The 18,917-nt window shown below is 40.4% G+C and overlaps 1 protein-coding gene across 1 annotated transcript in view; it reads left to right on the top strand.

Annotated features, from left to right (window-relative positions):
* The window catches only part of AR (androgen receptor), a 106,236-nt gene that overhangs the window by 59,267 nt on the left and 28,052 nt on the right, over positions 1-18,917 (top strand). The window contains exons 3-4 of the mRNA XM_090059919.1: positions 3,577-3,693; positions 18,096-18,383. Coding sequence (XP_089916045.1) covers positions 3,577-3,693; positions 18,096-18,383 — 405 coding nt within the window. The remainder of the gene's footprint in view (positions 1-3,576; positions 3,694-18,095; positions 18,384-18,917) is intronic.

The raw sequence follows: 18,917 nt of genomic DNA on the forward strand, positions 1-18,917 counted from the left end.
ATCTCAGTGTGCGGATGGTCTCCTAAGGGAATGGGATGATATACATCTCACAGAAATATCATCACACTGCAGTAGTTATTAATCATCTCTGAGCTGAGGTAAAATGATATTGGCAGCATAGTAGTTAGAAGACTTTGTATTCAACCAGCAATCCCTTAAACTGTCCCATTCACCTACATGGATTGTTTTTCCCCACTTCCCCACACATGCTCATGCTGCATGGATGCACAGTGAAAGAAGCAAGTACTGTTTAACAGAGAGAACTGCCTTTGAGATTATTCATGTGTTTGGATTTCAAAAGATGGTGGGTGCTGTGGCAACTGGTTAGCCTCAGAGAGAGAGTTTAGATAATGATGTCTCTGACCCTGGAATGTCCTTGTGTGGCTTGAGCAGTTATCTTGCTATAGCTCTTTGTTAATGTCACTGCTTGGGGAGACACTTGGCCTTTTCAAGCTTTGGAGCTGTTATTTTAACACAGATACTGTAGTTTAGGCTAGGGAAGTGAGATAGGAAGGAGCAGGAGCCAATCAGTGAAAAGATGGGGCCAGAAGACACTTTAGACAGAGCTGCCTTCAGGTAATCTCTCCAAGGTGCAGCCCAATTTTTGAGCAACCTCTGGCTAACACAGGAAGTTCTCCAGTGGCAGACATGATAGTTCATTTTAATCCTATCTTCCTCTTCTGTCTGTGTTGTTATTGGTAAGTTCAGGGGGGATTCTACATACCCAGCTTCACCACAAGACAGGAAATGTACAGCTGAAAACAACTGGGGAGAAAGAAACCAAGGGTCTGTGTGATCTGCCCTACCACCCCCGCATATCAATGCCATGGGAAGCAATGTATTCATTCTTGTTTGATTCATGATGTAAGCAGTCAGACTGAGAGAGCCTGGATGCAGTGCCTGGTTCAATTAGTGCAAAAATAATGCTATCTAACCTAGTTTCTACTGAAGTTGTACATTGTGCATCCTTTTCAATGAATTGCTGAAAAGAGGCTAGTATTAGAGTTTTATAGGATTTTGCAAGGTCTATGCTTCTGAGGATTTTTAAGCATCCTCAAAGCTAGTAATAAGCAAGCAAGAAACATGGGTAGTCCTGAGAGAGGCAGCTGTTGAATGATAGAGTGCTGTTAAAAGGATTTAGTGAAATATCATATGCTTTAGGTAATGTGCTCCAGTCCCATTATGTTTCCATTCTTGGCAGGCAAGGATTTGGGGTGTGATAACCAGGTTCTTATAAAGGCAGTTACCAGTCAGTTAAAAGTATGCTAGTTTTTTCTCTCACTGTCATAGCCTTGTGCCATACCTCTTGAGAGAGGAAATTGTTGTAACAGAGAGCCTCATTATGACTTTTCTGTCAGACCGCAATTGAAGGTCACTGATGTAATTTTGGTGATGGAAGTCAATAAGGTCACACAAGGAGTTCAACTGTATAAGGCTTAGGGGCCACAGGTAAGGTGGTGGAAGAGGAGCAGGAGTACCAATTTAGGGTCAAGTCACCTAAGAGACAAAAGCACGTAAATGACTGCAACTTTTTGGAACTTGGAGATTGATGAAAGCAGAGATGGCCCAATGTTTTATCTGACCCCAGTGCTGCTAACCAGTTAGCTTGGCCCATTCCTGGCTTTTTTGAGAGAAAAGGTTTGGGGCTTTGGGTTGTGTTTTGTTTTATTTTGCTCTGTTCAATCAATGCCACAAAGTGAATCATTTATGAATCATTTGTCAAAATGATTACAACAAGCAGTCATTAGATTAGACCCATCCCTTTAATAGGTCTTTACATAAATCGAAAGCTTGACAGATTAAAGAATACAAAAAACAAATGTCATAGGTAACCACTGGAGCTATTAAGGGATAATCATAATTTTCCATTACTCCATAGCTGCAGATTACTTTCTATATCTGGCTTCATTTTGAGAGGCTGATCCAGTGTTTGATGGTCAGTGTATGAAGCATATGAGGCAGATTCAGTCTAGTAAATGTATTTAGACCTGACATGAAAACAAAATATGAATCAAGAGATAATATATTGGCACAGTGAGAAGGTTCATTCTTACCAAATTAAAAGATTGAGACATCAAAGAATAAGGTAGAAGTGGCATAAAAAATATCAGGGGGCACAACTACACATGCATTTACTTTGCATTAAAGTTACTGAGCAGTAAACAGAAATAGGCCAGCATTTACATGTGCAGGGATTTAAGGCACATTAACACTGTGTGTGGTCTGATTTGGGACTAAAGTTAATCCCAAATCAGTCCACACACACAGCATTACGGTGCAATAACTAATTGGATGTAAATTTGATATCTGCATTATGCAAGTGTCAAATATATGCCCAAGTCAGTGTAAGTCACCATAGTTACTGTGTAGTAAATGTGCACGTGTAGATGCATTCATTGACAGCTATTTTTCTGCCCTCTAATAAAACAAGAGGAAAGGTTTATCTAAGATGCCATCTGTGATGGACAACAAATAGCTTGCCTTCTCAGCTCTCCTTAAATGCTCCTAAATTCACTGCTACAGAGAAGATTGCACAGAGAGAAAGGTAATCAGGAGATATGTTCAGTTAAAAATACACTCCATTGACCTGGGAAGACTGCAGTGCCAGTATATTCAGCCCCAGCAGATCCAGGGAGGGAATGGGAATCCTGAACTTTCCTGACATGCAGAATTCATTCCTTACAAAATTCATCCCCCAAAACTAAGGATAACTGGCTGTACCTTGTAGCTTCAAGATCCAGGTAATATTGGTGGATGAAATGAAAAATTCTACTATTGAATGGCTTGTAAGCAGAATGCTAAATATCTAGGGACATGCATTGCCTGGGGACATATTCCACAACCCATTGAATAGATAGCTACATGTAAATAAAGGGAATTTTGTCAGCTTCATGGACATAATATGAACATTATAGTTCTCCAAAGAATGTTGAAACTGTGAGAATGGAAATTGTATGACAGTATATGGTATAGACACCAAAGGGTAGTAGAGAATTGAGAGAGAAAGCTGTATGTAATGGAGCAGTTTTCTGGCAGTGGGATCTCTTGCTTTGTCATTTGTAGTTCTCTTTTTTTTCTTTGGAAGTGACCATATATTCCTTCTTAGCAAGCTTCTTGGGACCTGTTTCAGCTGCTTTTATCTATATACCCTTTTAAACAGGACTGTTATGTCATAGAGCCAAGAGGTACAGCCCTTCTTTGTGTAGAATTTGGTCAAGAATGTTTAGAGATGGAAAGAGCCATTAAATCTCAAGCAGACCACCCCTACTAATACAGGTTTGTTCTCTATAGTTTGTTCTCTAGGGTTTGCCTACACGAGGATGTTAGTGCCCCATGAGCTCAGGTGCAAATTTACTGTCTACTGACCATTATATGCTAATTCTCTAGTCAGGTGCTTTTGGTATGCAGTAAGTGTGAGGTTATTTATTCCACTTTCAGAGGCACTTTTTTTACAAGACTGACGTAGAACAGCCTAGGGTATATACAGTGGACCCTATGAGAAACTGTGTGCACTTTGTATGATCTGTGGAAATGAATGTGTCCATTATCCATCCTTGTTTTCTTTCACATTTCTAGGTAAACAGAAATACCTTTGTGCCAGCCGGAATGACTGCACCATTGATAAATTCCGAAGGAAAAACTGCCCTTCCTGCCGCCTTCGAAAATGCTATGAAGCAGGGATGACTTTGGGAGGTAGTCTATACACAGCTATCTTCAATTCTGTTAAGATGCACTGGTTTGGTATATATTTAGCACACGTACTTACAGTGATTAATGTTCTATCTTGCTTCTTACATTGGCACCCATTATTGTAGTACCTATATGTTGGCATAGATAAATTCTTGTGATTATCTTAATACAGAATGCAGATTCCTTCTGCTTTTCCCTTCTGTATTTCCAATGTGTCTTGCTGTCTTTCCTATAGTTTATAATCTAAGTGATGCCGTGTCATGGCACGCAAAGAGTTAAGAGTGGGTCTGTTGTTTTAAAAAGCTGCAGGGGAAAAACCTATGTCTTCTGCACTTTGCTGATCCATGCGTTTATATAATGCATACAAGTAACAGTAGTGTCCGCCATCGCTTCACAGCAAAAATATAATGACCCACCGAGGGCTTCCTTGTTTTTCAGATTTCTACAAAAATTACTTGTGGCTTTTAATAGCTGTCATAAAATATAACTGTCCCCACAGTAATTTATCATTCTCACAGCCTGTAATTGCAGACCTCTTCCTCTTTTCTGTCTGCATTATTTATTCTTTTACTAATCTGCAGAGTCCTGTGATCCCCAAAAGAGCCTTCCCCATTATTAGTGTGTGCTGTAGGCGTTCTTAAGTGTTTGCCTTTGGCTAAGAGGAACCATTTCCACAGGCTTCTCTAGAAAAGTTATTGCCCAATTGTCTTTTACTTTTCTATACTGGGACATTATATCTTTGGCTTTTTAAGAGGTATGTGTTATTAAAGGCACTATGAAGTGCTTTTACACATCCAGATTATGAACCTTAAACAGGTCTGCTTTTATTAAGACATCTCTCCCTCCAATAGGACAGTAATTATGGGGAAACATTAAGCTTCCATCCAGGACTTTCTTATTTTATGGCTCTCCCCTTAATACTTGTATAGTTCTCAAGAGGTGTTTTGCCCTGAAGTGCCTATTTTTCAGCCATATGAAGCTCTGCCTAACTAGTGATGGCCTTTCTTTTCTTTAAAAATAAGTCAAGGGAGATGATATACTGCTTTAGAAGTTATTGTGCTGTGTGTGCTCTGTTCTTGCATTTTCCAAATGAATATATAATAAGACACTCCACCAGTGGCCTCTTGTTACCCAGTGAGGCTGGCTCACATTTGATTGTGCCACCTCTGGCCATTAAGAACTTTCACAGTGAGCCTTGTTGATCGAGGTGGCATGCATATTTTATGTTTTATTTTCTGGAACACGATGGAAGTGGATTAATCCCATCTGTACAGAAATCACGCTTAGCCCTTTTCATCTCCAGAGTGATGTATGACTACTGCCTCTCAGATCCTCAGTGAAGCCTGGCTGCAGGAGCATTATTATCCCCCTGTTTCAGATGGGCAGAAGGCATTAACAGGTGAAGGTTCTCAGTGAGTCGGAGCCTGAGTTGGGGGAGAACTCTCAAGATGCTGGTCCTCTGAGCTTGGGTGGACATTGCTAGTTTTTCAAATGTTGGAAGAAAGGGAAGAGCCCAGGTATGTTTGTAATAGGCAACTCAAATTGTTGGCATAAATTTGACCCAATATCATTGAACTTGAATGTTAAATAATAAAAAAAAATACTTCAGTTAAAAGTGGCAGACCCAGAGGCTTCTCTCTATCCACATGTGCAGCTGGGTTTATTGGCCATTAAGACCTTGCTAGGAGGAAAGAGGTGTTATTAAGTTAGCTGACTGGAGTGCAGCGATTTGGAATTTTCAGGTGAGTTGGCTGGTCAGGGTAGAGCCCAGCGTCCAGCGTATTCTTTTCTTTGACTCGCTGCGAGCAGACGTTGCACTTGTCGCACGTTAAGTTGTGCCTGTGTTTGTCATGGAACAGAGTATCCTGGGATGGGCGTGTACAAACATAGCCTTCTAATCTAGGCTTAGTAAACAACTGAATGCTGTGCTGCTCTTCTGCCACTGAGTCGATGATGCGATCCCAGTATAACCGTACGGACATATTTAGCAACATCCCAAGATAAAAAGTTACTACTGCTTATCTGGGAAACTCTCCTGGGATGTGTCCCAGGACAATGGACATGGACCTCTGTGCAACTATACTTTTGTCCCAGGATAGTGTTTTTTCCAACCTAAATGTGACATCTGGTGGCAGCCTAACATTACAGACTAGGGATGTTATCTTATGTTAGTTAACTTGAGCTAAGGTTACCTTAAAGATGTACCCATAAAGAAGAGAATATACATATTTTTTAAATTTTTCCCTTCATTGACTATTAGAAACAGGAGATAGGGAAAGAGAAGGGGAATAGGGGTAAGAATGTTACTGTCCACTCTTCCTGTCATGTGTGTGCTCTAATGCACAGTACAGTATCTAGTATCCCTTCAAAACCCAGATGTTTCAGTGGCACTTCAGCTGAATATAGCTTGCCATACCAGGTTTTTGTGGCAACTACAGAGCAATTATTATAAAGTGCCCATAGGAACTCTTAAGTGCACTGAAACATGCAGCTCAGCAGAGCTAATAAAATGTGGTCAGAACATGACAGAGGCAACAAATAGGAAGACATTCATTTTTAATTACTACAAGACAACTTTAAATAAGATTCTGGGTGTATCTTAGAAAATACTAGGACTTCTGATACTGTCATGATCTTGTAATTTATAAACAACTATCCCTTAGTGAAAGAAGTCAGGTTAATTCTAAATCATTGTTAGCACCTTTAGTTACATTTTGGGAAACTGATGAGGGAGTCACTTAAACCATTTAAAAAGTAGCACACAAATTGGCTTTTAAGATTTTTTTTAAATCAAGCTTTTGCAGTCACTGGAGTAGCCAGGGAAGCTTTCTGAATGCCTGGCAACTTTGTCCTCTGCATTTGAGTCCTAAATCCATTTTATGATTTTTATTTTTAAGGGCTTTCTTGGCATTGCCTTGCCAGGGTTATGAAGAGCTCTTATTTACTGCTTGGGCAGCTCCAAGAACCTCAAACCGTGGGTTATATTCCAAGTAGTCACTGAAAACACTTAAAGATGCCAGGAAAAGATTCATTGAAGCCCAAATAAAAGTACCAGAAGGCATGGAAGAACAGACACTCATGCAATTTGGAAAGAAGTGTATGTGTTTAATAAGCTGGTTGAGAATTTTTCAGGGAAATATTTTTCAACAAAATATGCCAGTTTCTCAAAACTGAAAACTTCTCAAGGGTGGTTTTGAAGCATTTCTTTATATGAACACATTTTAGGAAAAATTTTAGAATTTTAAAATGAAAAGTTTTAGTTTCAATTTTAAGTTATTATCACTGTACTTTGAAAAAAATTAAATAGTCAAAAAATAGCATGCATAGCATGTTTTATTCTGATGATTGTGAGACATTTCAGTTAATCCAAACTCTCTATTTTTCTGGATTTTTTTAGCTGATACTTTTGAAAAAGCCACAAAACACTTTTGCAGGGTTGTTGGTTGTAGCCATGTTGGTCTAAGGATGTAGACAGGTAAGATTCTCTGGGTAAATGTGATATCTTTTATTAGACCAACTAAATAGTTGGAAAAAAGTTATTTGCAAGTTTTCCGACAGCAGCAGTCGCCCAGTGCCTGAAGAAGGGTGTTTGTGCCTGAAAGCTTTCAAATAACATTTTTCCAACTATTTAGTTGGTCTAATAAAAGATATCACATCTACCCAAAGAACTTTGCCTGCTTATGAGACCCTTTTGTCTTGCCCCAATTTGAGGTGGGAAAAAATTATGAAATAACCAAAATGTCTATGGGTTGATAAATGTTTCCAGCCAAGATCTAATATGTGTTAAATGGAAGCAGTGGCGACATGTAGGGGTTGTATGTGCACCCCATGAGAGCGCCGGTGAACCCCCTGATTGGCTGTGCTCGCCGTTTAGGCAATGGGCAGGGGGGGCAGGCAGGAGTGCCAGTGCCCACTCTGTGAGTGTCAACCGGGGAGTGGCGCTTCCGGAAGCAATCAATTGGCTGCTTTGCGATTGGCCGCCGGGGAACTTCTTCCCCACCCCCGACCCCATCAGTGAGATTGGCTGCGGGGGGCCCCCCCTCCAAGTCACTGACTTGTTGCTGGGGTGGCACATGCCCCCCCAACTAAGGTAGCACCAGTCGCCCAGGACTTGAAGCAAGAGAGGATCTCAGTGCCAGGATATTGTTGGTGCTCAAAGGAAACCAGAGATTCAAGTCCACTTTCCCTCTCCTGCTGTACAGTCTTCGTAGGATGCTGGAGGAGGCAGCAGCTCTTTATGGGGAGAGAACTCTGCTGTGACCCCATCGATGGGATTTACTGCTTCTTAATCTAAGTTTATCCTCACAAGAAAATGTGGAAATTGTTTTAGGGTATGACTTCAAAGAATAATTAATTAACACAGTGTTAATAAGAGTTCTCAATCAACAGGCAAATGACCATCATATGTACTTTGAGTAAGTGGGTCAGGGTGTGGTGTCAGTGGGCGCATCTACACAAAATTCTGACTGCGTGGTAGCTTAATAATATTGCGCAGTAGCATGTCACAGCACAGTGCTAATACACTACTTCACAATATTATTAGGCTACTGTGCAGTAGCATCACTTAAAATATAATCACCAGCACTACTGCCCAGTAACTCCGGTTACTTTGTATTTATCTAGTACTTACAGTGCACTTTTTTAGTACTTGCTTCTATAACCACTGTGCAGTAGCATCTCATGTAGATGGACCTAGTAAGAGATATCACTACTGGGCTAGCAATAGGTTAAACACAGTTTGCCCCCACCTACGGTAACTGTTAAGCTAGTTAACATAATTCCTTGGAATTGTGTTCCTATGTCAACTGCTTGATTTACTAGTGCAGTCCTTACAGTGCTGTGTTGTATGTCCAAGGCAAAATTTGTAACAGCCAGTGTTGATCCCATAATTAATCAAGTTACTGTACTGATTAAAATCCAGAAAATGTCTGAATAAGTGGAGTTGGCAATGTTTGAGTTTCAGAAAACCTCGGCAGCTTTTTAATTTTAAATTTCATTACGTTTTTGTTTGTGTTTCAGGAAACATCCTTCCCTTTTTCATTTAAACTCCTATTAGCTTAGGGGCATGTAATGAAAGTTGTGCGGGCCAGTGTCACTTACACCAAAGTTACATGGTGCTCTCCCACTCAACAGTAGCTTTGAATTGCCAGAACAGTTCAACAGGGCCTTTGTTGTGCCAACAATGAAGAATCTTGTTTGAGAGTCTTAAAAAAAAAAGCACAAGAAAGGGCCTTAAGAGGTCATCTAGTACCACCTGCTCATGGAAGGATCACCTCTGTCCAAACCATCAGAAAAGTAATTGTTAAATAATTGCACTTCACTCTTCTAATGACTAAGAATCTTTAGCATCTCTAAGGCTGGAAATAGATGCCACCTTAGTGCCACCATAACTTTTTTTTATAGTGGCACAAAGCCAAAGCAGACAAACATCTGTGCCCCTTGTCATATCGCAAATGCCCAAAACTATGGCTGTGACAATAAATGGTATAAATTTGTGCTGCTTTTTTGTGGCAGATATCAGTTTGCTTTCCAGCAGGAAAAGCACTCTACTCTGTAGCTGCCCCAGGCAAGGGCTTCAAGGTCCCAGTCCTGAGCGACCCAGGAGTTTGCGGGGTGCAGTCTGCAGACGTGAAGCAGGGAACCCCTAGGGCAGGACACAACTCCCTCAGACATTTTCCCTCAGGATTGGGCCCCTGAGGTCCCAGAAGCATCATGGGCCCAATCCTGCAGGACAGTGGCTACATCTGTTTTTGCTGATCAGCCAACGCAGCCCAGTGGAGCTGATGCCACAATGGAAACAACATCTCTTTTTAGCCTCAGTGAGCTGTTCTGATTCTTAACTATCTTATAATTAGAAACCACATTTTTGTATACCTAAACAAAACACATCTTCTAATTTAAGCCCATTAATCCTTGCCTTGTACTTGGTGAACACAGAGAACACCTGAGTACTACCCTCTTTATAGCAACCTTTTTTGTAGGAAGATCATTGTCAGATCTTCCTTCTTTTCTTGATTAAATAATGACAATTCTTCTGACTGAGATTTCTGTTCATTTTTGTTGATGCCCCCAGTTCTTTCTCTAGTTTGCTCAAATCTTAAATCTTAAACTATGTTGCCCAAACCTGAGGCCCTTGCCAGTGATGAACTGAGTAGAAGAATCACTTCCTGTGACTTGTACACAACACTCCTGCTAATACACCCTACTATGATACTGGGGGGGTTTCACAACAGTATTACATGGTTGAGTCATATTCAGCTTGTGACCCATCATAATATCTAGATCTTTTTCTTCAGTACTGCACTCTAGCCAGTCATTCCTTATTTTATATTTGTGTGTTTGATTGTTCTGTCCTAAGCGCAGTAGTTTGCACTTGTTCCTATTGAATTTCATCCTGTTTAGTTCAGACCTTTTATTTTCAATTTATCAAAGTGGTTTTTAATCCTAGTTCTTTCCTCTAAAGTGCCTGTATTCTCACCCAGCTCGGGGCCACCTGCAAAATTAAAGTGTATGCTTAGTTCCAGCCTCATGAAAATGTTATGGGAGAATGTGGAAAAAACCTTACTTAAATCATATTTACTGTTCTCCCTCCCCCCACTCACCTCCCTATTCCCCCTTTTTATCAGATCTGTTACCTTGTAATAGAGGAAAATCAGGTTGATTAGGCATAATTTGTTCTTGACAGATAGATTTCGACTCCTCCTTAACCCCCTGTTATCTTCTAGATTGTTACAGATTGATTGTTTGATGCCATCTCCAATACCTTTTCTAGTATACGAGCTAGACAATATGATCTGTAATTCTGTCAGCCTTCCTTTTTCCCTTTTTTAGTGCTGGGCTCTATACTGATCATTTTCCAGTCTTCTGGAGCCTCACCTGACTTCCATTCGAGTTCAGATATTAGCTAGTGGTTCTGTAATTGTTTTAGCCATTTCCTTGTGTACCCTAGACTGAAACTTTGAACCTGTTGGTTTGGAAACATCTATCTTACCTAAGTCATCTTTCCCTTGTTTTTTCCTGCTGTAGGCTGAGTACTGGCACTCCTGACATTTTGATACTAATTGTGGTAATCATCTGATAATTGATTATTTTGTGAAGACTTTAAAAAAACATTAAACACTTCAGCCTTCTCCACATAATCCATTATGAACTTCCTTTCTGTGGGTGCGTCTACACATTCATTAATGCACAATGGTTACTGCACATTTAATTTAGTACTAGTATAACCAAATACTAAATAAATGCACAGTAACCAGAGCTACTGTGTTGTAGCATTGGCAAATGCCTTTTTAGTGACACTACTGCGCAGCAGCATAATAATACTGTGCAGGAGCATATTAGCACTGTCCGTGCTGTGACATGCTACTGTGCAGTGTTATTAGGCTACTCGTGGAGATATTAGTGTCTCATGTAGATGCCTGTATTCAGTAAAGGACCAGGACTTCCTTCAACCTTCCCATTACTCGGCACTGTAGAAAGCTTTTTTTTATTATTACTCTGTATGTCCTTTGTTAATGTACCTTAGTTTGTCCTTTCTGATTTTTTTTGTCTGTTTCTTTATCCATAGTAATAAAGCCAAATTTATGGGTTTTGTAAGATTCCTTTTTTTGTTTCAAATTGGTGAAGAGTTCATGGTTTAGCCAGGCCGATCTCTTGCTATGCTTTCTGTCCTTTCCTTTTTGGGAAAGCATGTTCTTATGCTCATAATGCTGTCTTGTTCTTGCTAGGTTCATAGACCACCCACAGTAAAAAGTTAAAGGTGAAAAATGTGCAGGTTGACGACACCTAGACAAAACCCAGATTTGCAAAGCCAAAGGTTTTGTTTGAAATCTAGGCTCTATAATCAAGGTTGTGCAGATTGTTCTCTTATCCCAACAAAAAGCCACTTTTTTCAATGTAAGTGGACTCATTTCCATATGAAAGTATCAACATGCCCAAGAACTGCCTTGTTTCTTCTCTGATTCAAAACCTTTTAAAATTTTTGAAAACACTGTTATTTAAAATTTATTATGGGTGACTCATCTTAGTGAACTTTGAAATGTATTTGATGTGGGTGAGGGGAAAAAATACCTTGAAAACTGGACTGATGGACCTGGACTGTAACGAAAAGCAGCCAGCAAAAGAATGTCGCTAGTTAAGCTAACTATGGCATAATGAAAATGAAAGAGACTGGCAGCATTGCACAGCACAAAATGAGGCGTGGGAGCCTTCATTAGTGACTGTTAAATGCACAAATGTGTTAATTTCAAACCTTTCTCTGTTGCTGAGATGGATAATATTGTACAGGATTGTTAGGCTGCTGTGAAATAGTCTCTAAGAGCTTGCAATTGAAAAGGCTCAATTTTGCTGACCTCCTGGTAGGGAATGATTTAGATTTATTTTTCTATCCCCAAAATGTTTTTTGGGTTTCTTTACATCCTCCCCACCCCTCTTGTCTTAGCATGTACATATGCATAGCAGTGCAGAAAGTTGCTTGCTGGACTTTCTGCTCTTAAAACAGCAGGTAATAATAAATACACAATGACTGCAGTGATACAGCTCAGTGGAGAAAGGGTAGGGCAGAGGCGAGCAGCCATTCTGACACCCCCATCAATTTCTTTGTGGGAGGAAGTAGGAAAATAAATAAACTACAGCATGTAAATGTAAATGCCCTCTGTCACGTAGAACCAAGGCTGGATTAGTGCACAAGGTCTAGCTCATTCTTCAGTTACAGCGCAGGTGGGAGAGAGGCATGTTGAGCAACTTGGAAACAGATCTCATCTAGAAAGACTCTCTCCTATATTACCTCAACAACGTCACCTCTGTCACTTTGGGGCACTGCCATCTCACCTAAGACATGAGGCAAAGCAGCATGGCAGGAAAGTCGGCTGGCTGGTTCAGTTGCCAATGACCCTAAAAATGGTGAGAGTATACCTCAGGGCCTGCATGAGGGAATGGTCCAAATTGTTTGCTTTATGTTTCGCTTTCAAAGTGCAGCTCTATAAAAATAGAAGAGTGGGGCTCTGCTTTTGCCCCGTAGTAACTGGATCAGATTTTCAGCTAGAAACCTGGGAGGAGTCCGATGGCCTGTTGTGCTGATTTGCTGAAGGCATACTGCCTTCTGTCTAGCTGGTGGAATGGGTGCACATGAGAGAGAAAGCTCATGACATTTCTCAGGCACGTACTAGGGCTGCTAGTGGTGGTGTTTGGCCTTATGTCCCTGATTCTTACTGAAGATAATGGCAACACTCTCAAACTTGGAATGCAGAAAACTTGTGGGAGGGAGGCTTCTTTGGGTACTTAGCAGCACTTCCTTGCCCACAGGGGGTCACTGTTGAACAGCAGAGTTGCATTGTGAATCTAACTCCAAGCCCCTTCAAGCCTGGGAAGGACGGGAATCCCGCTGCGGTCTCCAGCGCAGCCATAGGAGCTCTGAGCCCTGCTCCCACCACACAGTGCTCTGTGATGTTTTGAAAACCAAGTGTGCCTTTTATTTATTTTTAAGCTTTTTTTCCTTGAATATTCTTAACACGTTCCCTTGAATACGAGCAGCCATGCATCAATACTGCGTTCTTATGTAGGACACACTGACAAAATTAACACCATTAATGATGGGGCTGCTTTTTTATTATTCTACAGGTCACTCTGACCTGTTCTGCCTGGTCTGTTTTACATTTGTTTTTAATGTTGGTTTAAAAGTAATTATTAAAAACAGGCATACACTGAATTCATGTGTAGCTGTTTTCCTGTTTGCTGTGAAAAGACACAGCATTCAGAAATGCTTCCAAACTCAAACACTTGGTATTAACTTGTTTAATTACCAGTTGCTTCTAGGTATACAGGGCTGAGTGTAACCAGCCTACCCACAGCTCTGAGTATTTGTAAAGATATAAGAAGGCTATACAGAAGATGTCTTATTTAGGCCTGTCTGCTTTTGGCAGAGAACAGCAATATTTTGAAGCACTTCATTATTGATTTAGTTCACTCTGACCTGAAAGCTGAAATCCATTAAACCAAATCCTCTCTCTTGATTAACACCACCACACCAGAGTCAGGAAAAATGGAAAAAGGGATAGTCATCACAGTCATTGGTAAAGCTAATAACTTCTCAGCAAAAGCCCTGCCAGTGGACTTCATTCCTGTCCCCTGTTGTTTAAGATCTGGACATTTACATAGCACTGCTGATGGATTTCATGCCTAACCTGCAGTAACTCCTGCTATTGCATTCTTAGGTACCCAAACATCCTTGCCCATGAAGCTTATATTGCCTTTTTCTAGACTTGACCATACACATGATTCTGCTAGCATACAATAGTTCTGATCTGCAGAATGCCCTGATAATCCAGTCAAGAGCCCCTCTGGTAGGTGGTCAATGCACTTCAGTGCTGGCCTACATCACAGTCCTTTTGTTCCAGTTCTGTGGTGTAAACCTCCACAATTGAAGGCAGCACAGTTTTCAGAAACTCTGTTTTTCTGGTATTTCATCCTTACCCTATAGCTTTCAGAGGCTCCTCCCTCCTCACTGCAGCACCCCTTCGTGTTCCAGTCTGGATTCTCTAGTGAGCAGACACTTCCAAACGTGGAGGCCTTGAATAGATTCAGTTTAGTAGAGTGGGAGGCCAGAATAAACCATTGTAAAAATGTATCCTCACTTCTTACATAAACCCAGCCCTATTTCCATTAATCTTTAATTCATTAGTCCTTATCTTTTAGAACAACCTTCCGCCTTGATTTTAAAATTTCCACCACAATGCTTGGTAAATTATTTCAGTGGTTCATTTTCCTCTCTGTTAAAAATGTAGACTGTATTCCCAATATGAATTTTTCTAGCTAGTTGATCATATCATTTTTACCATTTCATTTTCTGCTAGATTTCAGAATCCTTTTTTTATCAAAATTCAGTTCCCCACAGAAATATTCATTGACTGTTTTCCAATAACCCCTTTACTTCCATTTCGATAGATAGCTCAGTCCTTTAATCAGTCTCATGGTTTTTTAGCAGTTTTTCTGAAATGTAAGTGCTAGAGCTAGTCATAGTACTCCAATAACGGTTGTGTTAATGCTGAATGCAGAGGGAAGATAACCTTTTTATTCCTACATTTTATTCAATCTTTAAACACCCAGTGGTCACATTAAGCCTTTAACCACAGTCTCAGGCTGGGAGCACATGCGAGGAACTATAGAAGGATCTGGCATAACTAAGTGAATGGACAACTAGATGGCAGATGCAGTTCAGTGTAAAGTGATGCACCTGGACAAAAATAACCCAAACTATACCTATACTATCATGGGCTCTACATTAGCTGTTACCACACAGGAAAGAGATCTGGGAGTCATTGTGGGCAGTTCGGTAAAAACATCAGCTCAGTGCTCAGCAGCCATCAAAAACGCCAACAAAATGTTAGGGATTATTAAGAAGGGAATTATAAACAAAGCCATTTCATTATGTCACTTCATAAGTGCATGATGCATACACACATTGAATACTGTGTCCAGTTCTGGTCCTCATAGCTCAAAAAAGATATAGAAGAACTAGAAAAGGGCAGCAAGGATGATTAGTGGTATGGAGGAGCTTCCATATGAAGAGAAACTAAAGGGTGCTCGTAGACATGCAGGGACGCACGCTGCTCCAACATGCTGTATTTACTGCGTAACACTGTGAAGTCTGCAGGAGTGTGGTAATTAATATGCTCCAGCAGCCTCTGTGTCTTGTGTATTCAGCATCCCCGTGCTTCAAAATGGTAATGAGAGTGCTTTAAGTAAAGCTTGTCAGATGAGCTTTAGTTAAAGCACCACCATTGCCATTTTGAAGCCCAGGATGCTGAATACACAAGATGCTGCAAGTGCTTTAATTAGAGCGGATTTCACAGCCACTTAAATACCCCACCACCAACAAGACCCAGACCACATGTAAAGGCGTCCAAAGACACTATTCAGTTTAGAATAGAGATGCTTGAGGGTTTGGGACATGATAAGCATTTACAAAATATGAAATGGTGAAGAGAAAGTAAATAAGGATTTTTATCTGCTGTCCCACAACGCAAGAATGAGGGGGTCACATACTGAAACTAGTACGTAGTGAGTTTAAAACGAACAAAATGAAGTTCTTTTTCACACCTCATGTAATTAAAGTGTGGACCTCATTGTCACCAGATGTGGAAGCTGATAGTTTAGCTAGACTGAAAAGGGGATTGGACAAATTCTTGGAGGCAAGGGACATCTATAGCTATTGAGCGTGGGAGTTAGGAAGCTCTGAATCAGAACCCTAAATGCTGGAAGCTGCAAGTGGGGTGGGGAGGAGGGGCAAAACCCTGGTCATACCCAGTTCCAGCTCCCTTTCAGCATCCACTTTCGACCACTGTGATGTGGCACAGGATACTTGGCAAGATGGACCTATAGTCTGACCCAGTAAATGGCAATTCCTAAGTTCATATTAAATGCACTTGATTTGGTTGCTCCCAGCTTGCCAAGGGATGCAGATCACTGGGTGCATCTACACATGCACATTTACTGTGCAGTAACTGAAATTACTGCACAATACAAATGTGCAGTGCACACCTGTACTGCACAGTAAATATGGTGACTTATGCTGACTTGAGCATAAATTTGATACCTGCATCATGTAGGTATCAAATGTACACCTGATTAGTTACTGCGCAGTAATGCACAGGTAGACACTTTATTGCGCAGTAACACTGTATGTGTGGCCTGACTTTAGTCACACCCAAGTTAGTCCACACATAGCGTTAATGCACTTTAATGCCTGCACGTGTAGACACCAGCCTATTCCTGCTTACTGTACAGTAATTTACTGTGCCGTAAATTTAAGCTGGTAAAATTGCATATGTAGACACTCCCCCTATGTGTAAGTGAACTGCCCTATTATTATTTTTTTTACTATTCCCTCAACCTCTGTGTCATCTGCAAACATTACTGATGAAGATTGCATACTTTCTTCATAGCCATTAATAATAAATATTGGGCAAAAAAACAACTCCTGCTGGACCCCCTCCAGAAAGCCACCTGCTTAATAACATTTTCACATTTACCTACTATGTTTTGAGATTTCTAGCATTAGGCAATTTTAATTCATTGATTTTAGTATTATTCTGGCTTTTTAAAATTAAAATATCATGAAAAGTCAAGTACCTTACAAACAACTATTAAATCAACACCTTATCAATTAAATTTGTTACTTCATCCAAAATTATATTGGATTAATTTGACAAGTTCTGTTTGTCACGCTGATAGTTTTTACATTGCCATTTTGTTTATAGGCAGGATCTATAATAAGTGCCACCTTGTTTCTTTGTATTAGTTGTTCATCTTTGAAAAGATTGTTAAGAATTTTGTATCATTGCTTCCCATATTAAACCAAAAGGACCTCTATATTCTCTACAAGAATACAGACCTTCAAAAGTACACTATAGAGTTCAACTAAAGGACATGAGTCTCACCTTAACATTGACTTGCCCAATTATACTTTCAGGTTCCCAATCTGTTTGGATCACATCTCTGCTTGTAGGGCACAGATGTGCTGTTCTATTGTGACAGTAATCCCTTGGGAAAGGTATTGCAGGGTTATTGGGTGGGGATCAAGCTATAATACCCCAAGTTTCTATGGTGCAGCTGCCATCACTGGTGAGGGAGGTGAAGAAGAGGAATCTCTTATTTTTTGTTTTGCCAGCGATGCACGTGAATTATTACAAGAGTGTGTCAGGCTACATGTTGGTCTTGTTTTCCATGTTATCCTCTTATATTTATTACTGTTCTGTTTTTATTTTTACAGAGCAGACTCCCTTAATTGTACTTACAGTAGATCATCCAAAGCATATTATTTAAAGATCAGTGTTTGCATTGATTTATAAAACTGCACTTTGACTTGACATTTTTACATTTCAAGGCTTATTTTTCTAATTACAGCTGAAAGGAAGTTTTGGATCTGTATCACTTAATGATGGAGCTAAAACCCCAAGGATAACAGATTTCATGTTATTTTTTCTGCTTGGATTAAGCAGTCAGCTTTTTCCCTCCTAATTAATTACTTTTTATTTTAGAACTCTTGAGGATATAATAGTTTGCCATCTAAAACAGCATGCCAGCCTGAGCAGATTTCATATATATGATTTTTTGTCAATGGTTGATGTAAACACCAGCAAGTAAATTAAAATAAACACTTAATCTCAAAGAATTTCTTAAGGCATAACAGACAGTTCCTGGCTCTTTATTATATATAAGCTATACAATTTGCATCTAAGAAGCAGATACAATGATCTATCACTGTAATAAGTAGATGTATTTTCATTTCAGCAGCCTATCCCCAGCAACTTGATATCTGTATCCTATTTTCACTTATTCTCAGTACTGCTCCTCATTATTCTGGCTGTTTTGTATTTTGAACCTGTGCCAACATCTGTTTTCCACAGCACGCAAGCTGAAAAAGCTGGGCAACCTGAAAGTACAAGAGGATGCGGAGGCAGCCAGCTCATCAAGCCCTATGGAAGAGCAAGCTCCCAAGATGATGATGACACGCATGGATGGGTACGATTGCCAGCCCATCTTCCTCAATGTTCTGGAAGCCATTGAGCCTGGTGTGGTGTGTTCAGGCCATGACAACACCCAGCCAGACTCCTTCTCCAACCTCCTGACCAGCCTGAATGAGCTTGGGGAGAGGCAGCTTGTGCATGTGGTGAAATGGGCAAAGGCCTTGCCAGGTAAGGCAGCACATGATGCATCACAACACCTTCCCCCACACTCTAAAAAACCCTGTTGTGCAGATCATCCCAGGGATACATTTCAGAGGGAGTGTCCTGTATCACGGGCCTCCATATCACAAGATTCATGTAGATACCTTTGCAGAAAGCTCTCTTCTGTGGGTAGAAATCACACGCAAAAGGAGTGAAGGTAACTCTCATCACCAGAGGGGTTTCCCTCTAGTGGCCATGTAAAAGAAATGAGTGCTGCAGCTTCCAGCAAGAAAAGTAGAAGCTTGTGCTTTTAGAAGTTTCATTTGGCTTCATTGCCTGTTGATGACCCATGGCAGGTGGTTGTCTTATAAGCATGTTCTTTTTTTTTAAATTTTACTTCTACATTTAAATCCCTGCTGCAAATCTGAGTATTAGGCTCTAAGTATCTGAATGTTTCCTGGACCATCAGAGATGACTTGCTGTAGAGAGAGAGGAGGCCATTCTGTTCCTCTCTCTGCAGTGATCTCTTTCTGCTTCTGGAGCTTCTAAACTGCTCCTTAA

This window comes from Crocodylus siamensis, chromosome 8 (genome assembly GCF_052110815.1).
Source record: "Crocodylus siamensis isolate JL-2025a chromosome 8, ASM5211081v1, whole genome shotgun sequence".
NCBI lineage: Eukaryota > Metazoa > Chordata > Crocodylia > Crocodylidae > Crocodylus > Crocodylus siamensis.